Source organism: Sordaria macrospora, chromosome 7 (assembly GCF_033870435.1).
Source record: "Sordaria macrospora chromosome 7, complete sequence".
NCBI lineage: Eukaryota > Fungi > Ascomycota > Sordariomycetes > Sordariales > Sordariaceae > Sordaria > Sordaria macrospora.
Window position 1 is genome coordinate 2,812,370 of NC_089377.1, and position 17,489 is coordinate 2,829,858.

General features: G+C 51.2%; 4 protein-coding genes across 4 annotated transcripts; 1 reads left to right on the plus strand and 3 right to left on the minus strand.

The window, feature by feature from the left end:
* Positions 1–3,820: 3,820 nt before the first annotated feature.
* SMAC4_06273 (uncharacterized protein) lies at positions 3,821–4,835 on the minus strand (the record flags this gene model as incomplete). Its single annotated transcript, XM_003345824.1, has 4 exons — positions 3,821–3,936; positions 4,007–4,348; positions 4,436–4,693; positions 4,772–4,835. The coding sequence occupies 4 exons, from the start codon at positions 4,833–4,835 to the stop codon at positions 3,821–3,823; spliced, it is 780 nt and encodes a 259-aa protein (XP_003345872.1).
* A 2,475-nt stretch (positions 4,836–7,310) lies between these two features.
* SMAC4_06272 (pseudouridine synthase) lies at positions 7,311–8,741 on the minus strand (the record flags this gene model as incomplete). Its single annotated transcript, XM_003345823.1, has 1 exon — positions 7,311–8,741. One exon carries the CDS (start codon positions 8,739–8,741, stop codon positions 7,311–7,313), a length of 1,431 nt encoding a protein of 476 aa, XP_003345871.1.
* An 860-nt stretch (positions 8,742–9,601) lies between these two features.
* On the plus strand, positions 9,602–10,128 carry SMAC4_06271 (uncharacterized protein; the record flags this gene model as incomplete). Its single annotated transcript, XM_066090425.1, has 2 exons — positions 9,602–9,675; positions 9,732–10,128. The coding sequence occupies 2 exons, from the start codon at positions 9,602–9,604 to the stop codon at positions 10,126–10,128; spliced, it is 471 nt and encodes a 156-aa protein (XP_065947805.1).
* A 3,708-nt stretch (positions 10,129–13,836) lies between these two features.
* SMAC4_14118 (uncharacterized protein) lies at positions 13,837–14,421 on the minus strand (the record flags this gene model as incomplete). The annotated part of the gene is made up of 1 exon (XM_066091784.1): positions 13,837–14,421. The coding sequence occupies one exon, from the start codon at positions 14,419–14,421 to the stop codon at positions 13,837–13,839; it is 585 nt and encodes a 194-aa protein (XP_065947806.1).
* Positions 14,422–17,489: the final 3,068 nt, after the last annotated feature.

Genomic DNA, 17,489 nt, shown 5'->3' on the forward strand with positions numbered 1-17,489 from the left:
CCCGGTACACCGCATACCACATGGGCTATCTATGTGTGCACCGGACGTACATGCGAACCTCAGTTTGATCGGCATGTAGATCTCAAGGGTCAGCTCCGGTCTCTGGCGAGATTCAAGGTGGTAGTCTCGGTAGTGAAGAGATGGACTGCGGAAAAGGACGTGAGAATCAAGAGAAGCTCAAAGATAGGCAGCATAGCAATTGGGCACGTTGTCTGGGACTAAAGACGGCCGCTAACGCCCACAGTGTAGTGTAGTGTACAGAGGCGGTACGCCTAAGGACAAGGATGAGGGAGGCTCGAGGGAGGTGAGGGAGGGTCTCGGAAAGATGGAGCCCGACAGATAACCCACACAGTGCCTGCCTTAGTGAGATCGCTGCCAGCGATATTTGGTGGATCTCCGCCATTCTCGAGCAGAAACTGCATCTGAGATGGGGGTCCTTACCATGCACCATGCGCCAATGCAGATGGGCTTGCCATGAAGGAACAACCCGGGGCCTGTTTCTTCCCAAGGGGACCAGGAGACCAAGACAAGAAAAAAATCAGTCTCCCGATGGTCGTCTCGCGCTGCGGTCTAATCGCGAGCACTAGGTAGCTGTGCGCACACACCTCCACTGGCATCCCTCCCTGCCAGCCTGCCTCCATCTCTCCTCCCTCCTCCGCCCTGCGTCCACATCCAACGTCCACGTTCACGTCCACCGCCCACCACCATCTACCTACCTATCAGTCGGTCTGCCTTTTATCATGTAAATGTACCCCTGCATCTGCCGGCCCTCTCCTGAACCTTGCTGCCTTCGACACCATACGAACCGCCACACCTAGGAGGAGGCCGCCTCCCCATGTGCCCTCTCCGTCCCCGTCTCCGTCTCATCCCCGTCCTCCCCGTACTCCCCGTACTCCCCGTCCCACCGGCCCCCCGTCCTCCCCGTTCTCGGTGCGTGAGAGGTCGGGGTAGACGCGGAGAAACCGGGATGGGGGATGTGGGCATAGAGCATGAGCAGCTATGTATCCACTACGGTGCACATATGAGTGTGCATCAAAATCTCATATTCCGCAGCCTCAACATATCTCTAGCCATTCGTCCGGTTAATGCTTTGCCTGACATTACCAAGAAAAGAGAGAGAGAGAGAGAAAAAATTGTTCTTCGTTATTGTGGGGGTGTGGACAGGCACTAGTTTTCTTGTGCTTTGTGCTGATCAAAGCATGTCAACCTTTTAAGGTAGGCAGTCGTCAAGTTAGTTGTCGAAAAGGTTGTGCACTCTCCCACGCGTAGGTAGTTAAGTACCCCAAGTCCTTTTGGCCCCCGCTGTTTCTGAGACGAACTTGTTTGAAATTGGCTCGTCTGACGCTATTCACGAGCATAAACCTGGAACTCTGCGTGGTAATAGGTGGTGGTGTTCAGCGTTGTGGGCTTGATCTCACGGAATGGTGTAGAGAGAGCGCTTAGGCGTGTAGTCTATTCGTCTCTCCATCCTCGCTTTGATATCCTCCTGGCAGGTACAAGCCCGTTAGTGAGGCTCTGGGACGCAACAAGGGCTACAGTAGTTGAGCAAAAGCAAAAGCATGCATCACGGCCTTCCAGGGATTCCCCACAAGCCTGGCCAATTGCTGGTTGCATGGGCAGCGTCAAGCGCCACAGTACCGGCAACCTCTCTGGTGCATTGGCCAGTCACAGCGCGCCAATTTGCCATCTGATACATATGCAAAATGGCGCGTGCGTTCCTTGGGTTCTCGAAGTCTCGAACTCGCCCCGTCGAAACCTTTGGACTAACTCCATTTCAAAGGTCTACACTACACTACAAGCCATAAGGCGCCTACGCATCACCCGTCTGGCCTTTCCTCTTGGGTACTAGTTGCCTCCAGCAGGGCTGGATGGTCTCGAGTCCTCGACTCAGACTGAGCACATAGACTACAAAGCCCGAGCGAGCACTGATCTTTCTTGTGGAAGTGTAGTGTCCCTGGACTGGCCTCTAGCTATGGATCTGTGCGTGGCTACAAGTTGGAATCGTCCTGCAGTTGGTGCTTTTCTCAACAACAAACCCCAACCAACCAAACATCACCAGACTCACCATATGTTTGGTATCCTCTTGGCTCAGACACACCTCGGCGAGGTGAGCTAGAGCCTGTCGCGCTCGGCACTACCCACAGCATCTCATGCCCGAGTGGGCAACAGCCCGGTAAACTCCGAGCCCGAAGTGCCTTTCGGCATCTGTTTGGATTTTGGCTACGGTACACTGCTTCAGCCAGCCTACTACGTACGCTCTACTGTGCTGCAGTTCTTGACTATGTATTCGCACTCCATGCCACTCTCTGCCAACATGGACGTCCCTTTTTTGAGCCTCCCCAGTTCTCTGGGGCCCCGAACTCCGCTGGCCTTGGTGCCGAATGGGGACGCAGAGAAAGGAGAAAACCACTCACCACGATCCACTGCATCTTGTGGATATCTGAAAGAGGTCCCTCCGTCGAAGAGCAAAGTTCCGCTATTGTTTCCATTTGCCCTTTTTTTTTTTTACTCTTCGCCTTTTCTGTGCGCATTCCGTGCTGGAACTCATTGGCCAATTGCGTGCAGCAGTCCTTGAAGCGTTTGTGAATCTCGCCCTTGTACAGTACACTATTGCTGCTTTCCAAAACCGAGCACCGAACGTTGAACTAGGCATCCTTGCTTTACTCCCCACTCGCCGTACCTTGGTGCCCCCGTACCTCGCTGTAGTCTCACTGCCTGAAATCTACTTCGGGGTGTGCCAGGTACTTATGTATTCAGAGAAAGGGGAGCCTAACACATGACGTATCCGACGACGCCGGCCAGTGCGGCCAGTGCGGCCAGTGCGGTCAGAGACTGTTGGAGCTCCAGAGCCAATCCACGTCTCCGCCTACACCGAAACCACAATGGTAGGGCTTCCAAGTGACATGGTGCTTCTATGATTGCGTAGTGATGTGCTCCGGACCTCAAGTTTCCCATTCCGTAACCACGAAACAATGTTGCCTTTTCCTCAACTATTGCCGCTTCGAAAAGAGGGACATCTCTTCGACAGTGACACTCTATTAGCTTCGTGCTCCTTCAAGTAGCATGAATATACCATATACTAGTATGCACACAAATAGAAACCGCCCTTTTTCTACACTACACAGAGTCTAATCATGAATAACACCAAGACGCCGAGAGAGAAAAAAAACCGATATTCCGACCGAAAACTCCATCCAAAGGGTATACATACCCCACCAGCCGATCATGCCATTGCCGTCCCTCTATAGTTCGCTTTATATGTCCGCCCACCAAAAGAAAAAGACAGAAAAAAAAGACCAAATGCGCCAAGTGATGCGTCTTCGTGAACCGTTACTCCCGCCAGCCGGTCTAAAGGTGGAAGGCGTACTTGCCACCCCCTCATAATTTTGACCCATTCCATCTGCCTCCTCTTTGAGCAATTGAAACAGGCAGGGATACAAACCGAATAACCCGTAGAAAGATAGCACCAAGTAGGGCAACTCCCTGTACCATCCGCAGAATTACATCATCTTTTCTCCGCGCTCGTTTGTTGAAAGGGAGAAGGATGAGAAGCAAGTTGAAATGCTCCCGAGTTATGAAAAAAAAAAAAAAAAAAAAAAAAAGCCGCTTGCTGTGTGGCCGACATGTGGCGCGGATTGCGTAGAGCAATAAGCGTCATGGGCCTTTATTTGACGTTGATGGTCGTCGTCTGTATCTGTATTCGTAGTCCAAGAAGTTGGTGTTGTTGTAGCTGTTGCAACGTGGTTCCCCGTCCGCAACATCGTGATCGTCCGCGACAGGCTGATTACCCTCAGAAACGGACATTGGTGCCGATATGGCATCAAACCGTAGGCGACTGAGGTGGATAGTAGGTTGGTGTCGGGTACATAGACCAGGACTGCTGGGGGAGATACGAGGGTTGTGACTGTGGAACGCTGGTCGGACAGTATCCGCGGTCTAAGCCGTGTTAGTAAACATGCGTATATACATACAAGACACCGACCAGAAAACCAAAAGGGATACTCACCAGATTCCATGTCCTCGTAGTTAACCTTCATGCCGTCCAGGCAAGAGATTCCCGTAGCTTGGCCCATCACAGAAGAGTCCATCAAGGATGAAGGGACGCTTGTGGGGACGTGGCTAGCCACGTACTCGTCAGGATGCCCCGTGGATGAAGACGGACTTGAGACCACTGAAGGAACCGTTACTGAGGATACGGGGACCACCGGGGGCCATGATTCACAAGGTTCAGGAGTAGGCAGGTAAGATGACCCAAAGCTTGCTGGGGCACCATAGTCCGTAGAGCCTTGGGGGAAGGATGCCCCGCGGCCCGTTGATGGCGAAGTTTGCAGTCCATCTACCTCGTAGCCTAGTCAAACTGGGTTAGCATTTGGGACGAGATGGAAACCATGAGATTGACCGCATCATTCGAGAAAGGAGAGAAGAGCCGGCTTACCAGATTGTGGGAACGGGCGGTTCCCGATGCCAAGGGCTTCCCTTAATGTTCGCACTTCGTGCTCCAATGCCTTGTTCTTCTGCAGCAGTTCACGAACCATTCCATCGCGGTTCTCCCTTCCCCTCGACTCTTCTAACTCGCGCTGTAGCCTTTCAATGAGCTCCTTGGTGCGAGCTCTTATTGCGCGTTGTGCTTCCCGATCATTTGCTCGCTTTCTAGCTAGCTGTGAAGGAGTGAGGGTAGAGACGCTTCTCGTGCCTGTGTCCGCAAACAAGGATAAGTGTCAGAAAGTTTTACGTTGAACTTCAAAAGGGCAGGATGCACTCCAACACTCACCTTTCCTCTTCACCGTAGCCGGCTTATTTTCCCCGGTGGTGGCAGCAGAAGGAGACCGAGCCATCTTTGAGTTGCTGGTTGTTGTGTCGAAATTCGTGACTGTACTATGACGTTTGTGTGTGTGTGTGTGTCTATGTCGATGTTGTCTCGAAGGCTGAAATGATTGTGGCTTGAAGTTTTGCCTGGCTCTAGGCGAGAGTGATGAAAGGAAATAGATACGATTTGTTGCTGTATAGAGCTAGAACAAGTGGACGGATGGGACCAAGGGAAGTTTCTCGCGGGATGTCCACTTATAACAATACAGCGTTGAAGCGTAGTCCAGGCTGTGATCAGAGATGGGCTCCGCCAGCGAGACAAGGGTAAAAAGGAAGGAACCCCTGGTCTTGCTGGGTCTGCATGTACACACTTCCGCTCTTGAAAGGTGCCCTTCCAAAGGTGGGGAAGGTGGTCAAGGTGTCTTGAAAGATCCGGATCATGGGATACCAAGATGGACTAGAAGCCCCAGTCTGTGCGCTACATGCCTTAGGCCTTTGCTCCCACCCTCCCCTTCCAGTCGGTTTCGGAGAACTGGGGACTCGACATTGGGATCCGGGACACGGACGAGCTGACAGGGGCGAGGCGGACGGTGCTCTAGGCCGGTCATTCCTCCGCCAGTCCGGCCTCTCTCGGACCAGAATGGCCGAGAAGGGCTCCTTTCCCGGGCTCGAGCGGCCTCTACCCAGAGACAGGTACGCAGCACGGAGGGTGTGTGACCCCGACTGCCTTTCCAACTCCATCGTCTCTTATATAAGACCCTCACATACTCCATACAACGACTGCCCTTTGCAAACGCAATTGATACCTATGAGGCTCTGGCACTAGCCCTTGTTTGGTTAGAGACCACGGCACATCCCCTGCAACGAGTGCCGACCGGTACGCCATTGATTTGCGTCCAGCAGTCCAGGATAGCGAGGGTTAGAACTTGGTGTACTTCCCCCCCCTCCTTCAATCTGTGATGGTTGGTTTGCCGTAATGGTGGGCGGCTTATTACCAAGGGGGCGCAATGTGGGACGAATGGAAGAACGAGGATTTCAGATATCAGGAATATCACCTACAGCGAGCAGCATGCAAAGTTTACCTTTGCCAAGTCCTTGTGGCCTTCGAGTTACGAGGATACGTACCTCTTCGATGGACGGGTCCACTTGAGGCCCAAATTTTAGACTTTTGCGCTATGCTGGAGCGCAGTGTTGGGTCAAGAGCCTTGCGTAGCACACCCCAGTACCGGCCTAGCGTCTAGTGACAACGGCTTGAAAATCCCAGTTGGTGCTTTGCGCGTAGCTCGGAATATCCTCAAAAAATCTGTACCGCGTGCACTACGCAAACTTAATGCTGGCAAGCTTGACGGTCTGATAATACGGCTACGTCGGCGAGGCAGTCTCCAAGCGGTCGCAAGGTACAGCGCGAGAAAGAACGGCAAGCGATCTAATGCTACCTCGAACCAACTTTGCAAAGACAACAAAAAAAAGAAAGACCATAGGAGCGGTGACACGAATTCAAACACTTGGGTGTCGTTGTACCTCCCAGCTTGCGCCATCTGGATGATAGACGTACTACATTCCAGAACATAGGATGGTTGTGGAATATCTGCCACCGTCACTTTCGAACGCACGCTTGGCACGCTACAACGTCTGCAGCTAGGACGATGGGTGGAGGCTTGAAACACAGTGCCTTGAAAGCGTTCTCCACTTGAGAAGTCGCTCAAACCTTGCGTCCCTTTATACGTTAGTGCGTTGAAGGACCAGACTAGCATGGACCACCTAAAGACCGAAGCCCGAGCCGATATCTCCTCAAAGCGGCGAATTCGGGCAAGGAGTGGGAAAGGGGGCCACGCAACCTCACGTCCTGTCCGTCATCCGATGGGATGCGTTTCGAGACTTGGGAGCCACTAGCTGAGGCAGTTGAGCATATCTGTCGGAGGCGAGTGGGCGTAGGACAGCCGATATGGCTTCGGAAAACAACATGGTAGCGTGTTGAGAAGAGTTTGCGCGCGATGAGCGTGGCTGAGACCTACTAACCTACGTAGCAAATGCGCCCAGTTGCAAGCACAGAAGAAACAGGCACCGATTAGGCGGACCCGGATCAACCCCACACACTGCTACACTTGTATATCAATGATCTGCCAGACGCGGTTAGGACCATGCGAAGATCACCGGTAGTGGAAGACAGGTGTGAATGGCATCTGGGGTCCCCGCGCGCATCAAGCATACCTTCTGAAACCATTCCTTGACCTGAATTCCCCACCAGCATGGAGATCACGGTGGAAAAAGATGATTGTGAGAATCTGCAACAGGTCGTCTTCAGTGCTCGTGTAACTTGTTGGTCCTTACCCAAAGTTCCAGACGAGGCATAACCTCGCAGTGAGTTGGCGAACCACTCTCCCAAGCCACGACTTGGCAGTCTTCCTGAACGTTTTCTTCAAGCGCGCACCCAAAGGTAACTGTCCCGGAGGATGAGTCATGGGCACAGTGCCCAGGGTATCAATATCCTCCGCGGGTTTTCCTCATGTTGAGCTTGCCTCGACAGCGCTTACAGCGCTTACAAGATCCTCCATTCCGCCTACCTGTGTCGGTCCAGACATGCCACTCGGAGGTAATGCCCAGGCGGGTAAGGGGCTCTTGTAGCTCCATGCTCCATCAGCACCCTCGTATCTGAGACTGTGAAGCCAGAGCGAAAGCTCCTGCTTGCCAGGGTCCGTATAGAGTGGTGTCTGGCAGACTTCACAGAGTTGACCCGACATCTTTTCGGCCTTCTTCTTATGGTAGGTGTCCACCATCTCGTCATAATAGGCAACCGCATCAGCGACATCTTCCTTGCCCATCCGAGAGAGACGGGAAATGATATCCTCGTCAGTGTTCCGAGCCGCGTCGGCATCGTCTCGGCCGAGATCAAACCCCCAGACCTTTTGATTGGCATAGATTGGGTCGTTTTGGATGGGGTGACCCAAGAATTGGAGATGGACCCGGATCTGATGAGTCCTTCCGGTAACGGGAAGGCATCGGACAATGGAATATCCTTCGCCTTCACCTCTCCTCTGTGCCGTTTGCTCCGCGTCCGGCGTAGCTGGTTGTTCGGTCTGGTCCTTGCCGGCGGCGTCAGGGGGTGGATAATAGGCCAGGCGCTTGAAAACGGTTCGAGCCGATTTGCCGTTGGCACGCACACGATTAAGGGTTAGTTTGGGGGAAATCTGAAGGATGGGTTGATCGCAAACCACTTCGCCATCGGGGAACCTGCCAACAACCCTGGCGATGTACTCCTTGCGGACACTGCGCTGAGAGATCTGGGCGACGAGACGTTCGGCCGCACGCTGATTTTTGGCAAGAAACATAATGCCGCTGGTGAGCCGGTCGAGCCTGTTGCAGGGGCGGGGTAGGAAATCGGGCCCCCTTTGGGACTTGATAATCTCAACGACGGAATTGTAGTTGTAGCGGCCAGCGGGGTGGACGGGGACACCGGACGGCTTGTTGATGACAATCAGGTCATCATCTTCGTGAATGACGCCAATGGGCTCGGCTGTGGTGGGAGGCTCGTGACGGTGCGTGGTATGGGAGATGAGGTCGCCATTCTTGAGGACATAGTCGGGACCGACAGCCTTGCCATTGACGACAACCAGGCCGGTGTTGACGGCGGTACGGTAATACTCGGCAGGCCGGTCCCGGAACTCGACCTCGAAGATTTCCATCAGCTTGCGACCACGCCAACGCTCCTTGCACCACGTGTTGTAGGTGTAGTGGTACGGCACGACGCGGCGAAGGCCATCTTCGATGTAGTAGGGCCGGGGCCAGGGATCACAGGGAGTGGTCGCGACAACCGGAGGTTCAGCGGCCGGAGATATGGTCGCGACATCCGTCTCTTCAATAGCCGGCGCGGGATCGGGGGTAAGGGCCGGTGTTCCCTTGTCCGTGATGAAGCTGGTCGCGACTGTTGCCACCATTGTCCGTCTCGTGCCTGGGAGCAACCGTGTCAGCGACGCTAGTGATGCGAATGGCGCGAGCAGTGCAGCAGCCGTGGAGCGACAGAAAGCCAGGTTGGGGATGGCTTGGTTGGTTGTCGTGAGACGAAACAGCTGAGTAGAGCGAGGATCGAGAGCCGGATCTCCAGTCGGAAACGAAACGTACAAGACGGGTGTGTTGTGTTCTAGGTGGTCTAAAGTCTCGCGAGCACATGGGACGGACAAGACAAATTTCAGACGATGGACGTGCTTGCCGTGTCAGATCGTATAGGTAATAGTGGACAGCCAGATCTGGGGCAACAGCGAGCCCAGGATTGTTAGTACCTATATGGAACGCACGCGCTTGACGCTAACAGTATCGGCTCTTCTCATGCGGGGCCTAAGGTGTCCCATCCTTAATGCCGTATTTACCCGCCATATGCCTTACTACATACGTACAGGGCAGCGGTTTAGCGCCATCATTACCGGTACGCTACAGAGTGTTTTCATTACGTACGGAACGTAATGGTACAGGTCTATTACTTACATTACGGGTATATACTGTATTAGGCATACACACCTTCTGTCTCACCTAGCAACGCCTGCCCGGTTGTAGCCATCGTCGCGTTTCCAAATCCAGCATAGGTACGTACATCGGGATCTACAGCCGAGAGTGAGTTATGTAGGAGCCTCGGTAACATGGTTTGGGGTAATGAAGCTACCTGCCTCAGTCCTCACTTGAGTTTCTCAAACCACCACTGCACTTCATACTGGTATCGACTTCACTCGTCAACGCCATCCCTTACTCACATCCGGTCCATTCGAAGTACACTGCCAGCATCCGCGCAAGCTACATTTATGCCATGGGCGCTTATAACCAGTTGAAAACCCGTACAAGGGCTGATTATCCCTACGTTCTCGAGTATCGCACGCGATGGCAAGTTGCTACTCTCTTATGAAAAGTCTCGATCCAGTGCTAACACATTGGCACAGGAGTGACAACGACATGTACCAACATATGAACAATGCCATCTACAATTTCCTTTACGATTCCGTCATCAACAGCTATCTCTTCGAATTCTGTGGTCTCAAGCCCGATTCGTCCCCCCAATATGGCATGGTGGTCCATAGTCACAACGATTACTTCGCCTCCATCTCGTTCCCCGCCACCGCTGAGCTTGGCCTGCGCGTCAACAAGATGGGCAACTCCAGTGTCACATATGAGATTGCCCTCTTTGAGAAGGGCGTCGAACAGGTCAAGTCAGTCGGAGAGTTCATTCAGGTCTGGGTCGACCGAGACACGGGCAGGCCGAGTGTGCATGGCATACGCCAGCATGTTCGCAATGGGCTCCAGCGCATCATGGTAGACACCCATTTAAGCAAACTTTAGCAGGTCAACTTGCTCCACGACATTTGCCACCTTGCCTGTTCCTCAGATACATCATCATGCTCACTGCTCCTTGTGCACATAGTGTCTTCAAATACGGGTATGTTATTCCGCAAGTCTACCCGGTTTAGTGTGAACCCTAGTTACGTGTTAGCTGTCTTTGACTTACACTTCGGTGTAAACTTGCAACCATTTGGTTGCTCGTGGTGGCCTCAAACGGCCTTGCTCGCGGTCCGTAGCTCGATTGGCAGGGCCGTTCTTGCCTCGAGACACGCAATCGTCTCATTTGGCGTCTGCTTGAACATGAACTTAACTCCCATGTCTCGCTGACTGCTAGGATATACGGCACTTCCTGGAAGTATAGGTCTAGAATATGTCAAGGTCCTACGAGGTGACAAACCATCTAGTGACAAAATTTGCGGACACTAAGACGTTTCTCATAGATACAATTGGATTGGGGCTCCCGGAGCCCAAGGCCAGTACTAAATATTCCACCCCCCCCCCCCCCCCCCCCCCCCCCCCCCCAAGAGAGCAAACACCCGATCGTTGGCGATGGACTGAATACGGAGAGCTCAAGTTCTTGTTTAGGTGAGGCTTGAGGGTATCGGTAAACTTCTGGCGGGGTCATAAAGCGGAAGGTTCTGAGCCAGCGGCTGCTCAAAGTGGTCTTGTCGTGAAAGAGCGAAGGCCATGTTCAAAGTGGCTTATTATACGAGGTCGGCGAGGCTCGAGGGAGAGATGAAGTTTCTAGTAATTTTGTACGTACGGATCACGGAGCTGTCGAAGAGGGCGAGCTTGTGAAGCGCGTCGTTGGAAGGGTTTTTGTTCTTTATTGTTATTTTGTCATTAATAGTGACTCTGCCGTCTCACTGTGATGGTCGCGTCGTTTCTCGTCTGGACCATAGGCTTAACGCCGCGGTCAGAATCTACTTGAGAAAGACAATATTGTTGTCATTGGATCCCTATTTGCATAGGTAACATACTAGCCTACTACGACTCAACAATGGGGCTGTTGGTTTCGAAACTACTTGGGCCGGATGTGACGAACGGCAGTCTGATCTGCCTAAGTGGGATAGTTGAAGGTAAAGACTATCAGTGCTGTTCGGTGAAGCTAAAGAGTTCACAACAAGTATGTCTGCAATACTGGTCTCGGTGATAATGACCTATTGACTACTGTCGAACTATCTGACAATCTGAGTTCTCCCGTAGTCCCTTTATACCTGCTCGCCCTCTGCGAGATATCTGTCTCCGGATGCTCTTGTCGAGCCCCATAGGTCTATCTAATGCGTGGTGGCTCACGATGCCCTCCTGGCTCACGATGCCCTCCTGGCTCACGATGCCCTCCTGGCTCACGGGTGAGCCCCTCGTACTGATGAGCCCGTGCGTGCGCCTTCCTGATCCGTTGGTCCTGTAGGGTAACACGGCCTTGCCCGTTTGGGTCTGTTGTGCTACCAGTGCTGTGGTTGGCCCGTGTGTCCTCATAAGTTCGTAACACCGGAGCGCGTTGCGGGCTAGAGGTCGTCGGTTATCATTTCATTGCTCGTCCGGGCTACTACGACTCAACTAAACTGCACTTGAGGATTATAGTAGTCTTGCATCTATTACCGTATTAACGTCCGCTCCTCGATTTCACCTACATAGTAGGACGGCTAAAATGATATTTTAGCTCAAAGGTACTGGTGATTCCTATGAGGATTTTATTCACGAGCTGTGATGGCAGCCTTGCAGTTGTGCCTCTCGACTGCCATCACAACTATATAAGACCACTTGAGCGACCGAATTGCCAGCTTCGGTTACTTGTATCCTTTTGGAACATAGTCTAGTGATGTAGTGGTCCGCCAGCGCCGTGACACGAGCTCCCGGTCTCTCTTACACGGCATTCTAAGAATTATATAAGTGCCTAAAGGATTGGGATTTAACGTGCGTTAATAGTTTCTCGCCGGTCTATTTTAACGTATAGCTAGTTGTCTGGGCTCAAAGCGCCTCTCAGAGCAATGGCGCAGCTATTGGTGTGGCGGTTTATTCGCAAAATACAATTAATTCGCAAAACTTCAAAGGTTAGGGTTAGATAAGAGAAAGGGGGTTTATATTATATTATATCGATAGTTGGAGAAAGAATCGGGAAAGAATAGAAACTGTCACACAGTTAGCTTGTATTGTATTCACGTAACAGCATACAGCTTTTAAAACTCTATCGCTATCATAGCCGCGACCGTAGCAGTGGTTAACCCGCTGGCGTAGTCACGGCTGGGATTGACCAATGGTAGTCCGAATGCTATAGATCCACTCGTAGGTAGATCTGATACCTAAACCTATGTAAAGTCATCCTTATGAATATTGGTCGTACTCCCTTCCTGTCTTCCTTCCTACGCTTATATATAATTATATTTACTATTTACCCTTTGCTCGTAATAGTCTAACTCTCCCCCGAAAATATTTTTCTTGGCGCCCTCTGTTAGTCGGTTGTTAGAAGCTAGGCCAAAATGACCCTGTTTTTGGTGCAATGGGTGCCTTGGAGCTACCAGTGGCCCAACCCACCACTTTTTCATCGTTTTGAATTTGGGAAGATACAATTCGAACGACAGCCACAGCAGCTACGACGGCGGCCTTTGGAAAGTTCGCCGCCGTCTCGTCCCTCACAGCCGATAGCTTTTGAAACCAAGCTCTTCAAAAGCACTTCGAAACGAAAGAGCGCCGGAGAGACGACAGCTCGTCGGGGGGCGAGCGACAACCACTCTTCGAAACCTCCCTCTTAGAACGCCGCTTGCTGGATCCAAAACGGCTGCGCCGCATTCTAATCGGAATTTTCTTTTCGATCCATTTTCATTTCAACATCGGAAAGGAAAGGACGGCGATCTCCTTGGACAATATACACTTTTGGAACCTCGCAATACCAGGGACAGGAATAGGAAAATGAAGGCTTTTGGGGCCTGAGGGTTTTTCGAAACCGCACAGAAGTTAGGGTTTTTCCAGCGCACGGCCACGCTAGGGTCCGACCTAGCTGACCTATGGGGCTTTTTCCCGTTTTATGTACCTATGCCATGCCGCCGTCGCAGACACGACTTATTATCTAGTATTGGTAGGACGTAGTCAAAAAATTCAATCATGCAATCATCATACTATAAAAGTACCTAAAACACCATAGAAGATAATCGCAACCATAACAAAGAGGTCTTGGGTTCGTGGGCACAAGAAGTGTGTTGATTGTGCTAAACTCGGAAGACAAGAAAGGAAAAGAAAATGTGAAGGGCTACAAAATACATTGTGGTGCGGGCTGGTGGACCCACATGACAATGTCAGTGAATGGAGGTGGGACAGACCCCACCACAACACGCCCCCGTAGCCCGAAACGCCTTCCAGATGCTCATCACAATGTAAACAAACAAATCCCATGGTGTTGAGCAATCTCAACCCATCAATACTCAGCTCAGGCCCATGGTCCCTCTCTTGCTTCCAATCCCAGCATTTTGACAAAACGTGCGTGCTTGTCCGCCTTCAGCGGTTTTGTCAAACCGTCGGCAATCATGTCCTCTCCCATGACATGAATAAGATCAAATTCCTTCTCCTCGACATTCTCAATGATCCATTTAAACCGTATATCCATGCAACGGTTTCTTCCCGGCACTTTGCGATTTAAGACCCTGTCCCTCGCATTTTTGCTGTCCGTATACAGGACCTTCAGTGTTGGTTGAACATGGCCCAGCTCTTCCATCATTCATTCATTAATTCATTCATACGTGAAATCCATGGGATGGACTTCGCTGCTGGAACCAGGTTATGACGCGTGAGAGGATCCTCTGCATATGAAGCATCTGCAAATACCCTTATATTTAGGTTCCTTAGTGACAGCTTTCCTCCCAAGACGATGCCTATGTCTGGATATTTTATCAGATATAGAAACAGGTGTTTCATCACCGTAACCGAACCGGTTGTTGGTTTAGCATTTGCCTCACACAGCTTGTTGATGGTGAACGTAATGTCTGGTTGTGTACCCATCGATAGGTAGTTGAGGCTGCCGGTCTTCTTGATGTATGACTTTTGTTCCAGAACCTCATCTCCCGTCTTGTGGTCACCAACCTTCACATCCGCAGGCCGTGGAGTATTGACTCCAAACAGGTCTTGATAGCCAAACTTGTTGATCAGGGATCGAGTATATCGTTCTTGAGAGACGAAAACCGTCCTGTCTTGTCTGTTCCTCACGATATCGAAATCCAGGAATGTCTTCACCTCTCCCAGGTGTTTGAGTTTGAAATAATTCAGGAGTTGATCCCTCATGCCGAAGATAAACTTGTTCATTGGTGCAGCAATGAGAAAGTCGTCAACGTACAAAACCAGTAATGCTCCCAGTTTGGTGTTGCTGAACAGGCAGGTGTCTTCTGTGACCGGTTCGAAACCCAGGCTTTTCAAGATGGGTAGCAACGTCTGAAACCAATATAACGGGCTACTCTTCAGGCCGTAAAGTGCTCTCTTCAGTAGGCATACGAGTCTGCTGATCCCTCGCGGTCCTTCTTCCCATCAGGGATTAGGGCATTCAGAAATGCAGTGTTGAAGTCGAACTGGTGGCACTTGAGATTCATAACGGCCATAATTGCCAAGAAGAGTTTTACGCTCGCTGCGTTGGCCACAGCCGCGTAGACATCCTCAGTATCCCAAGAGCCTTGCTCGTAGTTGCCACAGGCTACCCATCGCGCTCTTGGATCTTTCGTTTTGAGCTCGAAGTTGTCTTTCTCGTCATATACCCATTTGCCAGGCAGCACCTCCATGCCCTGTTGGAATGGAACCAAGTCGTAAACTCCTCTCTCTTCTAGGGTATTCATCTGCTTCTTCATAGCTGGCTTCCACTATTCCTCGAAGTTCTTCAGTTTCTTGGCTTGTCGGTAGTTCTTTAGGACAGAGGAGTTGCCCGTTTCCATATCGTGCATGACTTTGATTGATGTTAAGCACAACAGCTCCACGCCTTGCTCTGTCATCCCCCTCTGGCAGACCATGGTAAAATATAGGTGCCTCGATATCCACTTCCTGATTGTTGCTGTCCACAACCTTCTGCTTTCCACTTAGTGTACCCAGTGCTGGCGCTGCTTGTCGTCTAGGACGTCCTGAAGTTGTTGTCCGCAACACCGCAGTCTCTGCCCCTGCAGATGCCCCCTCCGCTCCCGAAGATGCTTGCTGTCGCTCCATTGTCTGTTTGTCAGGTTCCGTTGTTGAGTTCCCCGGTGGCACCTTCGGTTTGGGTAGTTTGGAAGGAGTATCTTGTAGAGAGGGTCTGGCGATGATTGCATTCGGTTTCTGGTTGGTGGGATAGGCTCTTCTTCATCCAGATCGTGAGGATTAACAAATGGAGATCTGTCAAATGGTTCGAATTCGTCCTCGTCATCCTCGTCGTCAACAAACGATTGGAACTCTTGATTATCTTCATCCTGCTCAATCGAATCGACGACATCCTCAGTGGAGGTCTGAGGCGTCGCTCTCCATGAGACTCGTAGCTGCGTTCTTTGTTGGGTATCTGGATTCCGCTGTCTCAGGGGTTTTTCCTGGTCAGAATGGGGGTTGTTGGAGTGTTGTCGGTGGCATAGGTGTCGATATTGGGCCTAGGGAATTGTCTATCGGTCCTACACGTTGCTCCTCCGGTCGTAGAGATTGTCTTGTCGGACCTAGAGGTTGTCTCATCGGTCCTGAGTCTGGGCTCTGTGGTCCTGAGACGATTGTTGTCGCTGTTGGCATCGGGGATAATGAACTGTCACGCTGCAGTGGCGATGCTGGGGATTGTGTTGATTCCGGGACCGGTGCTGGTGTTACGCTGGGTGATGGCGTGGGAAGAGCTGGATTGTTCAAACTCGTTGGTTTTATACCCATTACTGAGTCAATCATTGGTTTTTCTGGCGCCTTCTGCTTGTCATTCTCTTTGGTACTGCCTATTAATTCCAACGGTTTTGGTCTGTTTACCGTGATCCAGACTTCTTTCTTGCTTTCAAGCACCCTGTCCACCTCCTCAATGGACTGATCAGAGAATATAACAGCATGATCCAGTGCCTGTTCCTCTGGCAACTGGTTCTCGTCAGGCCCCAGAAACCTAACCGCGCTGGCTTTGATTAGTTGCTTATGTTCTGGGTCCCAGATATGAAAGATCCTTCAGTTCAAATCAGCATATCCAACCAAGTGTTCCCTCCTTGAATGCGCGGCAAACTTGTCCCCTTGCACTCGCCTCTCCTTCTTGATGTGGCAATAAGCTGTGCAATAATACGTTCTCAAGTGCTTAATGTTCGGTTTGGGGTTCGGAATACCAGCAGCTCTGCTGAGGACTTCGTGTGGGCTAATCAATGTACTCATCGTTAGCCTTTGTTGGTAGAAGGTTCATCACCTTAACCACGGAGTCAACGACCAAAGGCCATAACTCGATGGGGATATTGTGTTCCAAAATCGTGGCTCTCAACTTCTCCATCATTGCTCTGCCAGCTCTTTCCGGGGCGCCGTTTATCCACGGGGTATGAGCTGGCGTCTTTATAATCTCAATGCCTTCTTAACGTCCCCAAGCAACCACTTTATCGTTCTGGTAATCCTTGGATCCAAATCCAAACTCCGTACCTCCATCTAGGCCCAGAACCTTAAGCTGTAGGCCTGTCTGAAGCTCAACCCACCTCCTTCATTCCTTTATAGCCACAAATCCATCGCTCTTTTGCCGTATTATTTTGACCTAATGAAAACCTGAAACCATGCAGACGAAATGTACCACATGTCGACAACCCAAATGACTAGCCACGTTGTGACTCCATGTATCAATTCCCACGAACTCCAGTGGTTTGGTGGCCACTGGGTTAGAGACTTTGTGAATGATATCAGTTGGTTTGCTCCGGAAGCATTCGTCGCATTCAGTCTTCCCAGCATTTGCCAGCTTTATGCCCGCATCTTTACAGGCTTCAAAACCTGCTCCTTGCCTGCGTGCATGGGTCTTCGATGCATTGTCTCGTAATTAATCGTGGCCATCAGTGCCAATCTGGGTGCTTGGTTCTGGTATTTCTCGTCGATATCTCGCGGTGCTATCGTTGGGAGGACTGGTAGATTTGTGACCCAGTCGCATTGGATCTCCTCTCCCACGAACTTTCCTTTATTAAATGTGATCCTGTTTATCTCTATTGACTAAACTAAACCATGCCGCTATCCAGTAACCCAGTCTTCGTCAACAGATTAACTGGTATTGAGGGAGAAAGTATGACATCTCTGATCTCGACCAGTATCCTTTTGCCTGATTTGGTAGGGAGACTCAACTCCACCACCCCCATATGATATGATCTGGTCCTTTCACCGTTACTGACTTGATGGGTAACCGGTCTGGGTAGGGGTTGTAATTCTGTAAACCATTTGACGTC